This window comes from Arachis duranensis, chromosome 4, assembly GCF_000817695.3.
Source record: "Arachis duranensis cultivar V14167 chromosome 4, aradu.V14167.gnm2.J7QH, whole genome shotgun sequence".
Lineage (NCBI taxonomy): Eukaryota > Viridiplantae > Streptophyta > Magnoliopsida > Fabales > Fabaceae > Arachis > Arachis duranensis.
Genome location: NC_029775.3, coordinates 111,313,121 through 111,327,863, shown reverse-complemented (window position 1 = coordinate 111,327,863; position 14,743 = coordinate 111,313,121). Strand labels below are relative to the sequence as shown.

At 31.4% G+C, this 14,743-nt stretch overlaps 2 protein-coding genes and 1 non-coding gene across 3 annotated transcripts; all 3 read right to left on the bottom strand.

Annotated features, from left to right (window-relative positions):
- Positions 1-47: 47 nt before the first annotated feature.
- LOC107485847 (golgin candidate 3) lies at positions 48-6,560 on the bottom strand. The gene is made up of 15 exons (XM_052260342.1): positions 6,103-6,560; positions 4,806-4,904; positions 4,594-4,689; positions 4,214-4,369; positions 3,685-3,817; positions 3,522-3,586; positions 2,978-3,145; positions 2,728-2,841; positions 2,476-2,622; positions 1,937-2,233; positions 1,738-1,798; positions 1,378-1,585; positions 1,109-1,163; positions 703-888; positions 48-586 (listed from the first exon to the last, which is right to left on the bottom strand). Exons 1-15 carry the CDS (start codon positions 6,352-6,354, stop codon positions 266-268), a joined length of 2,358 nt encoding a protein of 785 aa, XP_052116302.1. The 5' UTR covers positions 6,355-6,560; the 3' UTR covers positions 48-265.
- A 495-nt stretch (positions 6,561-7,055) lies between these two features.
- Positions 7,056-7,128, bottom strand: TRNAA-AGC (transfer RNA alanine (anticodon AGC)). The gene has a single exon. It is a non-coding gene; the product is annotated as a tRNA-Ala (tRNA).
- Positions 7,129-10,726: 3,598 nt separating this feature from the next.
- Positions 10,727-12,997, bottom strand: LOC107485848 (desiccation protectant protein Lea14 homolog). Its single transcript, XM_016106389.3, has 2 exons — positions 12,511-12,997; positions 10,727-11,288 (listed from the first exon to the last, which is right to left on the bottom strand). The coding sequence occupies exons 1-2, from the start codon at positions 12,795-12,797 to the stop codon at positions 10,991-10,993; spliced, it is 585 nt and encodes a 194-aa protein (XP_015961875.1). The 5' UTR covers positions 12,798-12,997; the 3' UTR covers positions 10,727-10,990.
- Positions 12,998-14,743: the final 1,746 nt, after the last annotated feature.

The following is a 14,743-nucleotide window of genomic DNA, read 5'->3' as shown; positions in this document are numbered from 1 at the left end:
AAAGATTCTAATTCCCTAGTAATTGCAACTTTACAAGCCAGGCCAAATAAGATAGCTGGTAGTAATAAGCTGTGTACTACATAGAATTTACATCAATTTTCCCAAGTTCCACATTACGCAAGAGAATCCAATCTATGTAACCTTTTGTGATTAAAATAAAATACATTCATTATAATGAAAGAATTAATTGAACAAGGCATGCCTAAAATTTAATAATGACCTCTATACCTGTGACTGATTACATTTTGACAAAACGAATGTATATTTAGTATCTAGTGAACGGTTTTGAACTAGGAGTTTTGCTATCTGATGATGTAAGAGGAACAGTGGAGAACTCGGAACCATTTTCGTCAGATTGATGAAAATATCCACGAGGCAGAGGACTTGTCTTGTTATTAATGGATGAATTATATGGCGATGTATCAGTGCTGAACCTCTGATTAGAAAATGGTGAAGTAGCAGAATTAGTATTTGAACTTGTATCTTGTGAATCTTCCATGGATGTACCTGTAGTTCCAGCTGACTCCCTCATCTCTCTTTGTTCAGTCTCCTTGAGAAGAAAATCAACCCACAAATCCGCAAAGGACTGAAAAGGGGAGAGTAAAAGCACTTATTAGTAATCAAAACAAATCATCAAAATATAGAAGTCCGGTTAGAAGTGGCAGTGAATAGTTCTTTTCTGGTACAAGATTAAGAAGTTACCTGGTTATCAGAACCCACATTCGCAGCTGATTCAGCCGAAACTCCTCCCAATATACCTCCAACCAGACGGCCAGGCAGCCCAAGAACTCCCCGGACAACACCTTTTCCCGGACGTTGCTGAGCACTGCCTATCCTTTGCTTGTCCTCTTCAGAGAATCCCAGCATGCGAACCATTAGATCCAATACCTGCCCCAATGTCAAATTATAAGTGGAGTACATGATATCCTTGTGCACTGAATTGAGCCTCACAACAACTTAAAACAAACTCGTATTCAATTCTTCAAAACCCTAATACTTGCATGGTATTCATTTTTTCATATATATCTCCTAAATAAAATTAATAAACTAAATACTAATTTGCATGATGAATCTAACTGATGGAAGTATAATTTGAAGATTTCCATACCTCTTTGCTGTGATTTCTTTGAAAATATGTTACAAGTAACTTTATAACAATGCGCCTGTATGAATAAAACTTAGATTAGTATGTTGATTTACTGTCTCAAAAGGAAGCAGGCCAATCCTACTACACAAGTCTAAATTGAAACCCGTTACAACTTTTCAATAAGGAAATTTTGCAAAACTAAGAATAGATACAAGAAAACATAGCCAAGAGTGTCTTCAAAAGAACAAATCCCTGCTTATCCAAACAATACTTTAAAGAAGCGTACTAACCTGTCAACGAGAAAATCAGAATCCACTGACATTCTATTTAGCCGTGTCATACTCTGCTCAAGAGCTCGTCTCAATTTGGCATTGTCTTCCTCTAGTTTACTTACTCTACTTCTCCATTCTGATTGTACCTTCTCAGATTGAGAAAGCTTGGCTAAAATTTCTTCTTTTTCACCCCTCAATACATTGGCTTTCGAATCTGCATCCTGTCAATATGGCCAATTAGAGACAGCAAGTAGTTAAAGAGAAAAATAAAAGAAAACAAAATTTGAATAAGATTAAACAGAGTAGTCCCTCAAAAATTTTTTACAACCTATTCTAAAGTGAAACACATTGTAAGAAGTTAGTGTTTCCATCTAAAGTGAAACATGTTAAGCCTAGCTGTTTCTTCTCTTGCATGAGCCAACACTTCCTCTAAATGTTCCTGAAAAAACAAATTGACCGTGGATATAAGCTTACCCGATGCAACAATAGACATACAGATAATAAAGATACTCAGAAAGAGGAAGTTAAAGGGAACATTAACAACTCAAATTATGTTTGTTATGTGAATAGAGACAACCTTAGCTTCAATTTCAGCATAATACTGTCCAAGGGCTGTCTGTAGATTTAAAAGTTCCATATTCTTAGCATCTATTGTGCTCATACAGTTGGTAAGCTTTTTGTTCAGGTCATCGATGATTTCCCTGGACTTTAGAATTTCATTGTTGTTTTCCATCTTCAGTTTCTCCTGGCTTGAAGTTGCTTCCTTCAGAGTTCTCTCAAGATTTGATATTTGTGCCCTTAAATAATTGTTGCTATCACGTAAATCTTCAATGATTTTGCTATCCTCATCCATTTTTTCTGATTCTTCCGATTCCTAGACAACACAGCAATGTTAACATCTTTGATTCAACCACACAACAAGTGATTTGTGAAATTCATCTGGATGTATGCAATTTTAGTTCATTCTCTTGGACAGTTAAGGGAGAAATATATTGTGACTGACAATTTATGAGATCAAACATAAAGATAAAAAATAATGAGCAGATCATTTGGTTCTTGAATGATATCATGCTCAATCATCCTTTATTCCAAAATTAATGGGCAAAAAAATGAAACCTTTTCTAACAAATGTTGTTTAAGGCGGGTTAATTCGTGTACTGCTTTATCCCTATGCTTTTGTGTTTCCTTCAAATCTTTACTTAGCTTTTCTATGGACCTTTCCATGTCTTCTTTCTCTGGAAAACTGTTGGACGGGTCTGATGTCTGTAAACAGAAGGGAGAAAAAAAACAAAAATAGAGAAGATAATGATTATTGACATGATTATTAATTCACAACTGAAAAACTAAGTATTGCTATTAAATACTGACATCACTGCTAATGCCTGCATCCTTGTTCTGAAACTGGGAAGCATCAGATGACATTTTCCCAGTGAAAGATGCCCTGCTTGTTTTAAGTGCAGCTTCAAGTTCATTCTTTTCCATCTAATAATAATAACATAGGGTATATTAGAGTGCATTCTGAAATGCAATATCAAAAATCATTATCAATTTGAGTGGTAATATGGTGGAAAATCTTTATGACAGAATGTATTAGAATACAGTAAAAATTATCAATCACCTGAAGAACAGTGTTTTCCTTCTCTAAAGTTTGGATTAGTCTCTTCAAGGTGTCCACAGCTTCAACTGGTTCTTCATCTTCACGTCTAGTTAGCTCCAGTTGCAGATGTTTTACTTCCGATACTCTCTCATTCAATTCATCACGCAATTTGCTCATCTCCTGTGTTGTCTGCCAAGCAACAAAAATAATTCAACTCATGATTTTGCAAACTACCACAAAACCAGCTTTTAGATTTCTCGAAAAGACATAACCTATTACCCAATAATAAAATTAAAATTATCAACAAAATGATCAGATTATTCCTTCCCAGTTTGAAAAAATGATTTGGAGATTTTGAAGAATTGGAAATTGACATACCAGACTATACAGAAATTGAAGTATAACTATACTTTAGTTTGATAATATAGGCCTATTGATTATGACAAAAGCTCTTACAGCTTATAAATTCTCTCAATATTATAACCATACATGATTTGTTTAACATAGAAGATGTAATGTTTTAGCAGCATGATAATAAAAAATTTTCTATTGTTTACAAACTTACTTTTTCTCTTTCCAACTTTGATAATTTAAGCTCATCCTGGAAAGACTTGTTCAGTTTCTGTTCCTCTGAAATTGAAAGAAAGAACATGATAGTTAGCAATTATTAAGTTTACACTCCCAAAATGCGACAAAATCAAATAGATACTGAAGTGCTGAATATAGACCCTGGTATTTTAGTTGAATGTTTGCCAATTTATTGCGTTCTTGGTCCAATTCCAACTTCAATTTTTGTATCTCACGAGTATGTAGAACAGCTGCTGTGGGGCTATGTTTTTCCTCTGTCAAATCTGCAAGCTCCTAGAAGTCATTCATACATCTGTTGTCAAGTTCATTCATCACTAAAAATAACAATATCATGAATCCTAAAAAAAATAAGATAAATCAAATTAACCAAACAAAGAAAAGTTTTCTAACAACAAAAACATTAAACAAAATAAAATAAAGGACAATCCAGTTCACAAGCATCCTACGTTAATACAGGATTCTGGGAAGGGTGCACCCAAAAACAAAATAAAATAAATAATATTTTTTCTAAAAAAAGAAAAAATCAAAAGCTATTTTCATTGAAGAGAATGATTAAATATACTTGATCAAGATTTGGGCAAGACATATTAATGAATGCCACCTAATGGTGAATCTTCCTCAGTTGAGGCATTCTTTAAAAAAGAAACCCATAATCTAAGGCATCATTACCTTCTCTGTTACTTGTAAGTTTGAATGTTTCGAAGTCATCCTACTTTGAATGGCATCGGGATCCAAAGCAGACATGGATCCGTTGTTTGCAGCATAGTGATTTTTAATATGAGGTGTGTATCTATGCTGCCTATTTGAAGATTGGTCACCATTTCCCTGCACAAATATTTATAAGTAGCGAGTAGTCAATAAATCCTTAGTTACTGTCAGCGTAAATGTGACATATAGCAAAATTCTATCAACTACATCACAATAGGATATACGGGGTTTACAACTTTACATACTTTCATGTGATGAAGTACTTACAGCATGGGTAAAATATTTTTCAAGACAGACACTAAATTTCCTTTAATAGAAATTTCATTAGAAAACTAGTTAACCTTGATCATGTATGTGCCATTTGAAGATGCTGGACTCTTAGGCTCCGAGTTCTGTTTTAATGAGGTATTTTCTTTACCCAACCTAATAATCTGATCCTGTGACATAAAAATAGTTAGAGGGTTAAAACTCATGTGTCTGTACTTGATTGTTGAACAAATTGAAAAAATTGACTCAGGTACAAAGATGATGAAAAACTAGTAGCCAGCTATACCTCTTTTTCTTTTAATAGAGCTGCATAATTAACTGATAGCGCTTTAATTTCTGCCTCTGATGCTTGAAGCCTCTTGATTTCTGCTTTGTATTGTTCTATCTGCAAGAAATTTTAAAATGACATCTTTGACCAAACTACTTACCAAAATCAACTACAGTATTCAATGGGAGAATTGTAATGCACAAACTCTTAATGCATTACACTTGTAATATATAAATTTCATTAAAAAGAAAATCTCTAGATTAAATATTAAGCTTCATGAAGCCAGCACCAAAAATAGGCAATTTAATCATACTAGCTCAGTCATCAATACACAACCTTTGAAAAGGTGGCAGAGCCAATATATCATAAGCAATCACTTATAATCATTAACATTCCCATCCTTACAATGATAAAAAATCAAAACCGCCTTAATAAGCAATAAACAAACAAAAACTAAGCCTATCGTTATAGGTACTCATAGAACTCTAAATAAGAACATGGAAGAGCCACGGGATGTATAAATTGCATTACATGCATGCCTAAATTCACAATAATCTCATGCTCATAACAAACTTCTTCCCTACTTCAAACAAGCTGTGATAGATAAAACTATTATCAAGACACCAAGTAAAATATTGATTGTGATGGCCCTCTTGGTAAGATGTAGGCGATCCGTAAGTACCCTATGTAAGCCCTCACTGAGCCCTAAGGCATACACTGTCCTACAATCTAGATGCACTGACACTGCCGAACCTGCCTAAATTGTTATGTAACCAAAATATCTACTGACTGAAAAAAAAAATCCAACAAAAAGATGTCTACACCTGATGACCTAGGACATGCAAGGATCATGAATAAGTCAATTTGATCCTTCAAAAATTCAACGAATCGATTTGGTAGATCCTAACGTGAATCAAGTTGGTCCTAAGTCCTAACCTTAACTTCCCGATAACGTCTCACTGATAACCGCTGTAGTGCGAGGGAAAATTTGCCTCAGGTCACGTTCTTAACGGTGACTCGCCAGCAAAAAAAGTTAATAGAAGGACCAACGGTATATTTAAGGAATCAAATTGAAGCATTGAAAATTAACCCGATATATAACTATTTGTAATTTTCAATCATCTTTCGATGGTCGAATTATTATGCAGTAACTTCCTGAACTGATTATACATATTATGCACTTACACACGCTGCTAAATACACACAATTTCAAGTAATTATATAAAACCATCACAAAACCTTATCCTAAAACTAAATTTATTGAATAAGAGTTGAAAGCAAAACGCAGAAAGCACAGAATTAAAAAGGAGCTTACCTCAGAAGCAGAGTGAGGATCCGATGTTACATTGGAAAGCGGCGACCTAGGAACCGGAGATTTGGAGTGCGCGAAGCTGTGAGAGTTCCGGCGATCGGAGACGGAAGAGTGGTTGTTGTTGTTGTCGGCGGCGGCGGCGGGGGATCTGTAGGAGGAGAAAAAGACGGCGTTGTCGTCTTCGTCTTCGTCGTCGTGAACATCGAGGGCAATCTTGTTGAGATTTTCCTTCAAATTAGCAATGGTTCCCCACATGATTTCAGAATTGAGTAGAACCAGATTACCAGATTGAGATTTTGATTTCGAATCGGTGATTGTTGTTGTTGTTGGTTGGTGTTGAATCTGTGATTAGGTGTAGACGCACCCACTGTAAACTATGGTAGATCTCTTTCTTTCTCACACGCCTGAGAAGTGAGAATCTCTCTGTTCTTCGTTTTTGTTGCCACAATGTTTTCGGAACTCCGTTGTCTCTCTATACATCTGAGTATTTTATTTAAATAATAAATAAAAAAAACTTATGTTGAGAAATCAAAATCGAATAAGATTTTTAGTTATCTTTTTTTAAAAATTTTATAAAATATAAAAATAATTTTATTTTTGGATATTTTATTTAAAATTTTTTTATTTATTAATTATATTTAAATATAATAATATAAAAATAATTTTTTATATAAAAAAATATATTTTTGTTTGTTAGAGATTTTTTTTATATATTTATTATGTAAAAAGTATATTTTAAAAGTCATAAAAAAATATTTTATTAGATACATTCACGAAAATCAAATTGATTTTATATATTTATTGTTAGAGATTATTTTTATATATTTATTATGTAAAAAGTATATTTTAAAAGTCATAAAAAAATATTTTATTAGATACATTCACGAAAATCAAATTGATTTTATATATTTATTATGTATAAAATATTTTTTTAAAGATTTAAAAAAAATAGAAAATGGAGATGCGGGGTATCGATCCCCGTACCTCTCGCATGCTAAGCGAGCGCTCTACCATCTGAGCTACATCCCCACATGCCTAACTAAATATTGAAAACAAATTCAGATTAGTAACCAGTTTTTGTGTAACTTAATTATCACTATTACTTATGATGGAGCATCAAATTAGAGATGCTAATGTAAAATTTTAATCTCCCACACTACATAGAAATTACCCACTATTATTTTAACTTTAACCTCTATATTTTGATATATTTTTCCTTGACCTGAAAAACTGTCTGGTTTCCTTACGTTCTTCCAATTGTGTGTATTGTCTAGATGTACAGTGAGTGACATAGTAGAAGAATAAGACGAAACTATGCCCACATTATTATTATTATTATTATTACTCCATTGCAAAACTTGTTTTAATTTTAGGGTGAAATATATTTGTTATTATCCTAACGTTTATAATTTTTTTAAAATATTTTTAACGTTAAAATTTATTTAATGTTATCCTTAATATTTTAGATTTATTTAATTTTATCCTTAAAATTTTAGATTTTTGTCAAAATTATTTCTAAAAGTTTTAAATTTTATTTTTAATATTTTATATGGAATTAATATCTAAAAATAATTTTAATATAAATCGAAAACGTTAAGATAAAATTAAATACAATTAAATATTAGGATCGTTTTTTAAAAAAATTGCAGAAAAAAAACACTTTACTATTAATTTTATTATTACACGGTTAGTCTAACAATACAATTCATTTTCATCGTATTAAACTATTAATACATGTATGAGATTATATGTTCACTGTACAGTAGTCAATATCAATAAAAGTTTCATCACGATGCAGATGCTAAACTTGAATGTATTTTATGCTTTTTAATTTTTATCATATCATTGCATAAATGTAGGCTTTATGAACAATTAAGGCAGTCAACCGTCTACGATCATTATTTCCAATTACTACTGTAATTCATATAATTCCAAGCAGGGCAACATTTATTTGTTACTTAAAATGCAAGTCAAAATAATATTTGATGAAATTTCTTTGTTGACGGAATTATTAACCGTATTATTTTATGAGGAGTGCTAGGATTAGCAAATTTTGTGATTTGTAGTCATTAATTAATTATTATCAATATTTTTAATAGTATAAAATTTTATTCAATAATATGAGATTATTTATTTTTCTTTTGTTAGTTAAATACTAGCTAAATTTTAATAAAAAAAAAAGAAAAACCCAAAATACCTCAAAAGACAACAAAGTTATTGACAAAGAAAATACTAATTCGGTCTTTAAAATTTATTTTTATGGGACTGATTAGTCCTGTGCCAAAAAAAGTCAATGTTGTTTTTTTTTTACATAGAGACTAATTATTCCAAAAATAAAAAATCAAGAACTGGGTTAAGCATTTTTTTTTCCTTGAAGATTTTGTTGTCCTTTCGAGATAATTGTCAGGATCGGATAGAGTATTCACTCTAAAAGTAATGGCCCAAATTTTCTCTAATTTGATTTTATATCCATTTTGAATGTGAAATTTTATAGTTAGATCTTTTTAACATATTATCCTGGTCCGTGCTAATTGAACTTAAATGTTTTAGACATGTAATTGTATATTACCATATAATTCTGTAAAACTCTTATAAATTCTAAATTTCTTACGCATTTTTTTTATAAATATTATTTTATCAAAATTTAGATTAAATTTTAATTTGATCTTTAATATTTTAATTTTTTTTCAATCTTAATAAATTTTAAATATCTTATTTTAGTTCCAATTTTTTTTAAAATGATTTAATATTATCCTAACATTAAATGTGATATAAACAATTAACATATTATAAAAGGCTAATAATATTTGATTTCAAATTTTTAATATATACATAAAATCGATCAATAAGAATTACTAATATAAATTTTTTTCTTTGATTTTAGAGTGTTGATGATTGATGATTAGAATTTAGATTTTTTTTTTATAAAAAAAGGATCAAGAGAAAGAAATATTACAAAAAGGTTTTAACTATATTTTTCTAACATTCGAAAGAAAATATAAATTAACAATAACATTGTTAAAGTGTAGGTCACTCACTTTATTAACTATTCATGTCAAATTTAATAGTAAAACAAAATTAAACTCATTTGAAATATTTTCAGATAGAAATAGAATATTTAAAATGTTAAAAATCAAATTAGAATTTGACGTTAAAAACTAAAAAGTAAAAATTCTTCTTTAATATAACAACTGTTGACCCTAGTTTGATTTTGGGTTGATTAATGATGACAAACATTTAATTGGGTTGAAAAGTCCAATATTGTTTAATATGTGTTTTATTGTGGCAGGTCCATTAATTCTCTCACAGACAAGCAATGCTACTTGTTTATTCCTTTGATGTTCCAAGCAAATGCACAAGCCCAATACTTCATCCTTATTACACCGTTCAGCAAAAATCAAAGGCTATGCATTTGGCAAAAGAAAAAGGACAGCTGTCTACATCACAAGCAAAACAAGACAGCTGTAAAACAAAGGAAGCAACAACACAGCAAGGATAGGTGTGGCTCTGCAAAAGCAAGAAAGGACACAAAGGCACACTCCACTAACCCAAGGACAATAGCAGAGCAACATTTTATTGGTGGTTGAGCAAAACACAAATATGCAGAAACAAGGAGCAGCTCCTCGTATGACAGAGATCATGGAGCAGGATGCAAAAGAAGAGCATGCCAAGGAAGAAAGAAACTCCAAGGACAACAGAGGTAGTGGTAGAGCTCCTCAGACAGCAGGGGAAGTGGAGTAGGTTGAAGAAAGGACTGCATGCCATCAAGGACTACTCCAACGGACAGCAAGAAAAAACAAAGAGGATGAAGCTACAATGAAGATATATAACAAGCTTCAATCTAACATTTGCAGTCAAGAAAGAGAACACACATATTCAGAGTACCATCTCTAAAATAGAGCTGGAATCTCTTTCTTCTACTCAAGCTTAATTCTGATTTTATGTTATGGCTGTCTTGCGTTATTTTCTGTTTGGAAAAAGGCAATTATGTGAGGTTCAAAAAGCAAGAGAGAAAAGGCAAAAGTGATGCAAAATAGCCACTGATTTCTGATGTAATTTGAGTGTATGAACTAAGATTAGTTCCCCTTGCCAAGTTGGGTTAGCACTTGGTGAGAATTGAATCTGTGTAGATTTTCCTTCCAAGTTAGGATAGCACTTTGGGGTTGCTAAGTTTTGGTGTAGGAAGCTTAGGAGTAGATACTAGTTGGATTAGGAATTAATTCAATAGTATTGGTGTATGTAATCTGAGAATTATAGTGGAAATTCCACCATGGTTTGTGGTGGAGACTGGACGTAGGATTCATAGCACTGAGAATCCGAACCAGGATACATGCTGGCCTATTTCTCCTCTTCTTTGCTCTTTTAATGTTCTGCGTATGAGACAATTTTAAATAATCTCATGCAACTCGAGCAACAGCAAAACAGAGTTTGAAACTTTTAAGTTTTAAACTACCTTAATTCAACCCCCTTCTCAAGTTCAACTAGAATCATCAACAACAAAGTAATATAGATAGATAGATAAATAGATAGATAGAGATAAGCTAAATTTCGTCCCAAAATAAAAAGAAAAACGTAAAATTTAATATGAGAAGAGTAGTACTACTCTACTACTTTTAGCAATACATAATTGACATAAACCAAGCTTCCTAGTAAACACACTTGGTTTCAATTTCAAATTTATGCTTTGAAATACTAAATAACCATACATATATATAGTTTATGAACTACAACATTTCTTATACAACCAACAAAGTGTAGAAAGAAAAATACAGGATTATTGAAATTGATATAAACAGAAAATATGATATATAATATAAAGGAGACTATATATATTTAGTTTCTTCTTTGCTTATTCTAATTTTAATAATAACAATAATTAAAGGGTAGGTTATTAGGTAGTAGCAGGAGCAGGAGCAGGATCAGTATTCTTAGAGCCACCAGTAAACATGTCCTTGAGGGTTGGAAGCTTAATCTCTCCCTTCTGAGAAACAGGAATGGTGATGTTACCAACACAAGGAATATCAATGACTAAGCCAAGGTCCAATTGGTAATCAATGTCCCAATCCCTACCAATGTCCCTAATCAAGTTCACTAATATGCTGTGAGCAACCTTAACTGGAACATCAAGCAATGTTGTCCCATTTGCCTTCAATGAACCAGGGTCTGGTATTACACCTGATGCTATCTCTCTTTGTAAGCCAGCCGTGTATTTCATCCAAACTTTTGTAAAAATATTTGGATATGTCTATAAAAAATAATAAAAAAATTCACTTAGTATGTGAAAAAGTTTTATTTTTTAATCATATTTATTCGATTTTTTAAAATATTTTTAAGAATATATGTCTAATATTTTATTATTTTTAGTTGATATTTTTCTCACATTCTTGTCAGCAATATAAATTCTCAAATTTTAAATTACTAATTTAATAGTTTAATCATTTTATTTATGAATGAAATTCTTATCTTTTAAAAGAAATTTTTATCAAAAACTTGTATATTTTCTTTACTAGAGAGAGAACATGATAATGATTGCCTTCTTCATTAGAAAATGTTCTCTCTCACCAATCATGCACTCTTCAAATATTTTATAACCACAGAAAATTGATCATGACAAGAAAAAGAAAGGAAATAAACTTGAGGATATTCTAAATTCAACAAAGTTGTTCAAACAAAATGACAAATTCATGAATTCTCCAAGGCAAACAAACACACTGTTTTTCAAACCAGAAACAGTCGTTTAAACAGACATACTACGAAAATCATAAAATATTTTTTCATTTCTAAACATGAGTCAATTTCAATAACTAATTTAATCAAATTTTCTATTTTATATTCGTTACTATTATATATATTTAAAGTGTTCCATCTTTTAAATGATCATGCAAATTATTTTATATTAACAGTGCATCAAAATTTAATTATAAAAAATAATAAATTATATTTTTATATAAAATTAATAACAAAAAATCATTAAGTAATAATTTAGTCAAACATATTAAATCATTTTTTAGCTATTAATTCCATGTGAATCCAGCATAATAACTAATTCACTGATTATGATATACAAAAATAGATCCAGCAAACTAGCAAGATACTCCAACCACCACCATCCATTCACTTGATCATAAATCAAACCCAGTATTTCATGTTTCATCTGATTAATATAATGGATTGATTAACATACCGATTGAAAATTCACTCAAAGTCTCCAGCAAAATCAATAATAATAACAATTTAATTTTCACACGGTTATTTAGACAGATAATCAATGATGTATTATTATATCGGTAAAAATAATTCATTTTTAAATTTATTATGTAAAGAATGATGTGAATACATAAATGATAAATCTGATGAGATAATAGAGTAAAAGATTTTGGAGTGTATCGAATTAATAATAATAAAAATTACCTGCCATCACTCTTGAGAGAGTACTTGATCTCACAAATGGGAAGAGGGGTAGAATAGGGATTGGAAACATTAACCTTGGCAAGGTACTCGACGCCATCCTTCCCGACGCGCATGAAATCCACGTCAGCCACACTGGCCTCGGGCTTCGGCATGTTGGCCACTTTATCGTTAACATAGTTCTTCGCCTTATTCAACAACTCCGACATCTTCACCACAACCAATATCACAAAACTCACTCCGATCACACCAAACGACACCTTCGTTCCCAATCCCATCCCATCTTTCATATTCTCCTATTTATACTCACTCCAAAACGATTCCAAACGACACCACCACTCAATAAAAACAATGGGTGTGCGTGGCACGTGATCACTGGAATGAGATCCGATTATGGCGACGATGATTGTGATCATAAATAAATAAATGAAAGTAATTAAATGAGAATGACGCTGTCGGCGTTTTTTTTCTTTCCTTATTCCTCTCGCTTTGATCCCGTGTAGCTCAAGTGTATGGACGGCCATGCTCCTGTCCCATACCACTATTTAGGATTTTTTTTTTGTAAGATTTTCTTTTAATTAATAAAAGATAAAGTTCTTTCACAAGTGTATGTTTGGTATATTTTGGTGATGGGACATATATAATTAATTTTTTGAGTCTCGGAGACAATGGACTATTTGTACAATATGTACAATAGACTATTAATATGTACAATAGACTATTAAGTTACAAAATGAACATCCTTTATACTATCTAAACAAACCATTAGAGTACTATGGATAATAAACATCTTCGAACTCTTAACCTTTCGGATCTAACGCTCTAATATAATGTCATGATATCACTCATCCCAAAAACTTCAACTGATAGAAAAAAATAACACTAATGATTATATCTCTAATATTTTTTAAACCTCTATTATACACATTATACAAATATTCTATTAGCGTCTCATAATTTTCCTTAATTTTTTCGTGTGATTAATTGTATATATGGATGGGCTTGTTGGTGGAGGACATCACGAATGAGTATTGCTAGATTTGAAAATCAAATAAACCTAATGTATTTGAGTTGGTGGAGTGGAGGGTTTATTTATTTATTTAAGTATTAGAAATTTAAATTTTATTTTATATATGTAATAATTTATTGACTAACAATAAATTTTTAAATAAAATTTAGATCTTGACAAATTAATTTTTAACTCATCAAATTAAAAATACTTAAAAAAAACTAATGTAAGTATGGTATTTAATTATTCACACATGTATTTGATCTCTCAATTGTTGCAAGGTAGTTATAATTGGATATATGGCATTCGGTTAAAAATGGATTTATAACAAAATGGTGGTGGATGTGACATGAAACGAAGAGTTTAGTCACATACTCACGTTGAGGTGAAAAATAAGAAATTAGGGTTAAGATTATTAGATGAAATGGAGGTTAAGTATTTTTTTTTGGGCATGCTACACATACAAGCAATAAGGCCTTACAAGTGTTACAAGCTTCCAGCCCACAAACATTCCACATGCGCACTAATTATATTGAATGGAGCGTAACATTCACGCGCTCCCACTCAAACGCTTACGCTTCTCTTCGCGTAAACCATCCCTTAATGGCAGACTCTTCCACTTCTTCCACTTCTCAAAGCCATTCAGAGAAAACGCAACCCTTCCATAAAACTCTCGATCAAAAATCTCCAGAGAAAACAAAGCTATAATACTCAAGGTACGTTACATTACCATTCCTGTATATTTTCCAGATTTCGAACTAGGTTTTACTGTTCTTCTACATTCTTCTAGGTTTTACTGTTCTTCTTGTTCTAGGTCTCATTTTACAGTTTTTAATGTTCTACTTGTTCTAGGTTTTACTGTTATTCTTTCTTCTAGGTTATTCTGTTCTTCTTAGTTGTTCTAGGTGTTACTGTTCTTGGTGTTCTAGTTCTTCTGGTAACTGATTTTTGGGAGTATATTGCGTGATTTGGTGGGTGTATATTGAGTATTTTGTTGGGTGTTTATAGCATAATTTGTTGGGTGTATATTTCTGAACTGATATACTGTAATATAGTCAACAGTTGCAACTGTTCTAATATTTGCTTGTCCATGGGTGTATATTGCTTAACCTTGTAATGTTGCTTGACCTTGTATATTAATGCATGTTTGAGTGATATCTGACTGATATCTATAGGTGTATCTGACTCATATCTATGGGTGTATCTTACTGATATCTATGGGTGTAT